General features: G+C 43.1%; 2 protein-coding genes across 2 annotated transcripts in view; both read left to right on the top strand.

The window, feature by feature from the left end:
• LOC307160070 (uncharacterized protein) overlaps window positions 1-7,579 on the top strand; it is a 719,517-nt gene that overhangs the window by 474,636 nt on the left and 237,302 nt on the right. The gene's annotated exons all lie outside the window — the stretch shown is intronic.
• On the top strand, window positions 5,716-7,317 carry LOC307160520 (uncharacterized protein; the record flags this gene model as incomplete). Its single annotated transcript, XM_079874679.1, has 1 exon — window positions 5,716-7,317. The coding sequence occupies one exon, from the start codon at window positions 5,716-5,718 to the stop codon at window positions 7,315-7,317; it is 1,602 nt and encodes a 533-aa protein (XP_079730805.1).

Here is a 7,579-nt window from a genome sequence, read left to right as displayed (position 1 = left end):
GACTAAATCTCATTTTCGGAAAATTCCGGTCGCGATAGTCTATTTGCTACGTCGAAATGATTTAGCAAATATTGCTGAAAACGAACGCGTGATTTCAAACATAAAAGAACTAGAAACAACGCGATCAGATGAGTTGAAAAAACTCAGAGCACAGGTCGAAGCATCTGTGTATGATAAACAAACTTGGGCAAGACAGGGCGACGCGATGGGAACACAAATTAAAAAGCTTGAAAAGAAACTTCAAGTAGATAAACAATACACGTCCGCGCTCGAGGAGTGCTGCGGTTCTGCAGGCTTTCCTATAGCTGCAGTTAAAATAGCGGCAATAAATTCGAAAATTGGCGATGATGTATACAGTGATAGTGATGAGGATGATATGGTAGCAGCTCTACCGAGCAATATCCAAGATCAATCATCCCTCACAGAAGCTCGTAGACGAACTCCAAAGGCACGCTCTAGTCTGGGAGTGCGCGATCTTTCTCCAGAACCCGCGACTGAAATGTATTATCCAAATAAACCTGAAGAACCGAAACCACGCAGTCCCATAAGAACTCGAAGTAAATCTGGCACTGTTCTAAAAAAGACAGTAAAAGTTGCTGTTCTTAAAACAATGACTAACGCAGATGGTGAAGTCACTACTATTAGCCGACCTTTAACTTGCGAAGAATGCACAAAACACAAAGAAGTTGTGGGCATGATGCCAAGGAAAGGCCCTTTTCAACCCTACTGGGACAACTTAATGTTACAGACCTCAGTGTACAAGTTAGAGCCTAGAGACGTTTGGCAAGTAGCTCTCCTCACTATTCCAGACGAGCTAAAACCAAAAATGTCCCGCGAATTGAGATCTGGAGAAATTATAATCAAACAGGAAGATGAGGAGGAAGATGAAATTTACGAAAGATTGAGGGAGACTTTATTAGAGTTAAGGGGACCAACACACGCCGAGTGGAACAGAATTTTAGACATCAAACAGGCCAACAAAGAGCCATTTGAGATTTATGCTGAACGTTTATGGGTGACCTACAAAGAGCACTCAGGGTTAGAAGATGCACGGCGTGATCAGGAAGTTTTACTTCAACTCCTGAAAAATAATGCAGGCCCTCATATACAGCAGGCGCTCGTTCATGGAGCCGATCCATCTGAGAATACCTACCGGTCACTGGTGGATTGGGCTTCCAAAATAGAAGCTAGACTCAAGCAAAGCAAAACTCGTTCCGTTTCAACAACACAATGGCTAGCTGAAGGGAAAGGAAACAAAAAATTTGATTTAAAGCCCAAATCTCAACCCTTCTGTTACTTCTGCAGAAAAAATAATCACATTACACAAGATTGTTTCAGATTAAGAAGGGCCGAAAATAATCAAAAGGTAAACTCTAAAGCTGATGAGGACATTCTTAAGCGGTTAGAGAATTTGATCATAAAAAACAACTCCTCAGGGAGTAGCCCAAAACAAACGGAGGAACAACCTAAAATTCCCAATAACCCGTACAGGAACCTCCAAGCAGACATCGCTAACCTGTTAGCAAAATACAACAATCCCCAATAGGGGTGCGTGGCCTCCGTTGCTATAGGAAGTGTTGTCACAAGCGGAAACCGAATCAAAATAAGAGCTAACCTTGGAGGCCGGTTAGTTAACATTCTTATTGATAGTGGAGCTGCTTGTTCTTGCACAAACATTCCATTACCACTAAGCACGCGAACGATTCAAATTAAAGGTATAGGCGATACTTTAATGACAGCAACTCAAACAAAATCAGTCCAACTCGATTTAGGCATGGTAGTGCTAAACGAACAATTCTGGTATTTACCAGATAACAGCGAAGGAACTGTATTGGGTATGGACATTATGAGGAAACATAACTTTGTAATTCATTGCTTTGAAAAACAAATTGAAGTACAAACAAACAAAACGGCAAAGAAATGCCTGCCTCAAGGCAAGGCCAATATTATGTCCATATCCAGTACAGATCCAACTCAACTTCTCATCAACAAACACAGCGATGTTTGGGCTAACCATGAACATGACTGCGGCCTCGTTGATTTTGAAGTATGCATTGAGGGAGAGCCCCCTCCCCCGCAAAAACAATATCGCATTAAGCCAGAGGCAGAGGTCGCTGTTCATGAGATAGTGAAACAGCTTGAAATTAGAGGCATAGTTCGGCGATGCTGTTCAACTACAAATTCTCCGTGTTTACCAGTTCCAAAACCTAACGGTAAATGGCGTCTTTGCATTGATTATCAGCGTCTTAACAAAGTTCTGCCTAAAGCAACAGCTATAGTGGCAAATCCAGCTACAATCTTATCACAAGTTTCAACCAATGCTTCGTGGTTCACAGTGCTTGACATCAAAAATGGTTTTTGGTCTATTAAAGTCAAACGAGAAGACCAGTGGAAGCTGGCATTTACTGTAAATCAAATGCAGTATACCTGGGAACGAATGCCGCAGGGCCTTCACAACAGCCCCTCCATTTTTCATCGAGCTGTGGCAGATGTGCTCACTCCCTTACTAGGGACTGGCAAAGTAGTTCACTATGTAGACGACATACTGATAGCCACAGAAGAACCACTTGAGAACCACTTGCAGCTGGTTGACGAAGTGTTACAAATGCTAGGTAACGCAGGCTTTAAAATGAACAAAGAAAAAGCCCAAATTGCACAGAGGGAGGTACACTATTTAGGATACACTCTGACTCAAAGTCACAGAGCTTTAACAGACGACAGGAAAAAATGCATTGCCGAACTGCCTCGACCTTATACTTTAAACTCGTTGCAAAAAGTATTAGGAACAGCAAACTATTTACGAGATTTCATCCCTGATTTTGCAAATACCGCCGCACCGTTGTATTCGCTTTTAAAAGGGAAAACGAAACCAAATGATGTCCTTGAATGGACCAATGAACATGAACAGGCTTTTACAGATTTAAAACAGCGTTTGTGCGCCGCGCCCGCCCTGGGTTTGCCCAACCCATCAAAAGTTTTCCACATTCAAATAGACGCGCATGAAATTACACTAAGCGGAGTCTTAGCTCAGGAATATGGAGGAAAACTGCGTCCAATCGCTTACTACAGCCGGAAAAAATCTCTGGTCGAACAAGGATTCGACCCATGTACACAGCATGTGCTTGCAGTGCATTGGATGTTAAAAACAACAGAACCCATTGTAGGTTTCCAATCTGTAGTTATACACACAATGCACACGCCTGTACGAATGCTGTTACAGGGCCGAATAAAGGGAGTTTCCTCCCAAAGATTAGCGAGATGGCTAGCAGACATTCAAGCGCGCGAAATCACAACAAAAAACACACGAATTTTGCCACATCTGCTCGGGGATGTTGAGGGACACCCGCACACATGCCAGCCCAAACAAGAGGCACAAAGCCTTGTCCATGACGAGCCACTTCCAGGCCAAATACATGTGTACATTGATGGTTCTCGATTCTGTCAAAATGGTCATTTCTATACTGGCTGTGCGGTGTGGACACCTCATCTTCCCGAGACAGATGCTAAACGGCAATTGTTGTTTAAACTACCAGCTAACATATCCGCACAAGAAGCTGAACTCATTGCATTGCAAGAAGCAATCAAGGCACACCCTGAACCGCTCTGCGTGCACACTGACAGTCGGTATTCTTTCGGCGTCGTAACTGATTTTATGGCACAATGGCAATTGAGAAAATTCCTCACCTCCGCCGGAACGCCCATAAAACATTTCAACACCATAACTGCGATATGGCAAGCTGTACAAGCGCGAAAAAAATCCATTTCCGTGGTAAAAGTGCGCGCGCACATTAACAAAAATCCAAATGTGCATGAAAGAAACAATAACATTGTTGACCAATTGGCAAAACTGGCAGCAGTGAAAGGCGACCGTTGGCAAAACGAGACAACCTCTGTTTCTGTAGCAAGTGCTGCACAAGTCACACCCATCGACCTAAAACAGTATCAACAAGATCTGTGGGTCTCTGATGGAGAACTTGTGCCACATTTGAAACATGATCAGATGGTGAACATAATTGAAGGCATAGTAATCCGACATGGAAAATTTGTCGTTCCAGAAGCCCTCCAAAAGCCAATAATCAAATTATATCATGATTATGCGCATGTATCGGCAACAAAAACAGCACAGTTGATACAAAAACAGTTTTGGTGGCAAGGAATGACAGCTGACATTGAAAGATGGTGCTATGCCTGTCTGGTGTGTGCGACAATTAACCAAGGAAAGCTAGGCCGAACTAACCTACGCAGACCAGAACCACCAAAAGGGCCCTGGGAGTCCTTACAATTGGATTTCATTGGTCCGCTTCCCAGTGCCAAGGGAGGGTATCGCTATTGCCTCGTGATAATTGATAAATTCTCAAAATGGGTTGAAACAATTCCCACGCGCAACAATACAGCAAACACCGTGGCACGTGTGATGGCGAACCAAATCATCCCTCTTTGGGGAGCACCCATCCAAATTGAATCAGATCAAGGGACTCACTTCACTGGACAAGTCATGAAAAATATGTGCAAAATGTTGAACATTAAGCAAAAATTTCACATCCCATACAGGCCGCAAAGCTCTGGTATGGTTGAACGTGCGAACCGCACCATCAAAGAAAATATTGCTAAGCAAATAGCTCAACACCAAAACAGGTGGAGTGATGCTTTACCCACTGTTCTGACTGTGTTGCGAGCAACCCCATCAAAAGCTACAGGCATCAGCCCATATGAGCTTATGACTGGAAGGGTGATGAAGTTACCCATTGATCCAGAAATTTCCCCAGCAGACCTGGGGCCCCTCATGCTCGCAACTCAGCAGACGGTGTTGGTGCAATTGCAAGAAAGGCTGAAGGTGCTGCACGCCCAGGCTGGACTGAAACAACAACAGTCAGACCTGACAAATGATGCACAATTTAACCCAACCTCTGAAACAACATTTTCAGAAGGAGACATTGTGATGGTACGCGTTTTTGTAAAACAAAACGCATTTTCCCCTAGATGGCACGGGCCCTATGAAATTAAAGCTGTTTGCAACAGTTGTGTGGCCGTGACCATCAGAGGAAAATTAAGATGGTACCACATGTCCCAGTGTAAACGGTTCAAAGGTTCATTGAATTAATTATGATCTTTTTCCTTCATAGGACAGTCATCGCAATTCCATGGAGGCCAGATGCCAGGACGGTGTCCGGACCCACCTGCATCGAATTGGGACAACGAGTCACACTCGCACACACCCTAGGATGCGGTAGATGGGTATGGAAATATATTAAGGGGCCATCCACATCATACATTCCAGTCACATACAAAGAAATAGTCACATGGCCTCCCGGATTAGCACCGGAACCAAATTGTGTAACAAAAATATGCTGTAAGACAGGTTCTACCCATCTCCCAGACAAAAACCTCACAAGCTACACACGCGCACCAAAATTTCACCACAACATTACCGCCTGGTACCAACTCGAAGAATTCCCAGATTCAAATATTGGTAACATGCACACACTATATGAAAATGACAACCATGGAGAAGATCCAAAAAAATGTTATTCCACTAAGGACCTCCAACCAACCACATATAGGTGCACACACACTACAACACATAACAATACACATTTAAAGTTTACTGAACTTCTTTTCAATCTAACAAATAAGGTATCGAATAATAATTTGAAAACATTTGTTTGGACTGGCCGAAAAGAAGGAACATACTGTGTGGGAAAATGTGAGGCAAATATGGATAATTTCACCAGCCCTCACAATTGTTCATGGACTTTACACCTTTGCTTTAACTTAACCACATGCGGATACAAAAAACCCACACAGTGTCCAGAATTGTATACCACCCCTCCAGGTGGCATAATCAAAGGAAATGTAAATAAGACTTTACTACATGATGTCAATCTTGTGATAACACATGTCACGTATAACATCTCCAATGTGTTATCTGCTTATGTAAAACACTGCAACTTTAATGATAAGACGTATACATGGCTACAGTCACGCATCGATGATTTAATTTCTGATTACAAAAACAGACTTGCAGTTCAAATTCCATCTGCTCGTACCAAACGAGACCTGTTTGGAAATATAGCAGGTCTTTTTGGCTCAGTAAATTCTATATCCAACACTTACAAAATAACAGGTCAATCTCAATATTCAACTTGGTTGGCAAATCAGGTAGCTACTGGTTTCCAACACATCACCAATAGTAACGAAAACATTATCAAAGCGGTCAGATCTGAGGCGCAGGCGCTTCTGACGACCAGTCAATCAATTTTCAATCAGACCCGTACCATCGAGCATGACTTAGCCTGTAGATTGTATGCACAAGATCTGTTTACTGCAGCAAGACAAGAGATTTTAGATCTTCGTCTCCATAAAACACCAAGACATGTTTTAAATGATCTTATTGAAATTTTAGATCTACATAGATGGCTTGCATCAGAGAGAATGAAAAATATTAAGTATTCTGAATTACTATCAACATTAATGATGTATACTGGAAATGAATGTACTGGCTGTATTGGGTTCTTTGCCACTTTCCCTCTAATTCACCCAGACCAAATTTATCTAAATTCCACTACAATACGCTCTATTGGCATAGTAGTGAGAGATCAAATTATAAAATGGGATCATCTGACGGGATATATGACTTTGAAGGGCACTGAAACCTTGTTTACCACTCGCACCTGTTGTCATGAAACATCTAGTTACATTATCTGTACCTGCAACACCCTCCAACCCTTTTCTTCCAATGATTCTAAGCTCATTAACGTTCAGTCATTGCATGGTCATTCTGATGCTGTTCAAGTGTCTCACACACAGTGGTGCGTCGTCAGTGAGATGAATTCCTTCTCCTATGGAGGTCTGACCTGCCCTGCGAACCACACGTTCTGTCTGGAAGTGAAAGAGGACTTTTCAATGGGTCAGATAAACATCCTGGGGAGAATACCGATGGACGTGGACGTTTCTCCCTGGTGGGAGGACACTTTCTATGAACAGAGCACTCAAGCTTTGGTCAAAACAATGGACTTGGTGCAAGAAATCATCTTACAGACTGAGTACCATCTCAACCAAGCTCAAGTGGAAGCGAATCTGGCGAGAAAGACTGCAGAAATCCTGTCCAGCTCCTCTACCCGCTCAGCAAGGTATGCTTATACCTGGTGGGACTGGACGTTCCGTGGATGTGTCCTCGCCAGTGTACTCATCTTCTTATTCACACTCTGCCAGTGCTGCTACTTCAGATGCCTTCTCCGCACAATGCGCACTTCAACGAACGTGGCCATTGCTCTCAGTCCATTACAGGTACCAGCCCTACGGAAATTGCAGCCATAAAAGGACTTCATCAAATTTTGGCCCCTCAGGGACTGATCTAAATCTGCCCCAAGGGGCCAGGGGCGGAAACTGTAAGGATGGACTTTTACTAAGACTGAATTCAAGAATTCTGACCTGCTATAAAACAATAAAACTCACTAATCTGAAGAAGAGATCTATGGGACAGAGAGCACAACACAACTTCTTTAATCTCGTCTCTTCCCCCCATGCTGAGTTCCTGACTCCTCACACTATCTTCTCCCCTCCAGGTCTCATTCAGTCA

The sequence above is a fragment of the Squalius cephalus genome (genome assembly GCF_949319135.1).
Source record: "Squalius cephalus genome assembly, chromosome: 6".
Lineage (NCBI taxonomy): Eukaryota > Metazoa > Chordata > Actinopteri > Cypriniformes > Leuciscidae > Squalius > Squalius cephalus.
Note: the sequence above shows the minus strand (reverse complement) of the source record. Positions and strands in the feature narration are given on the sequence as shown.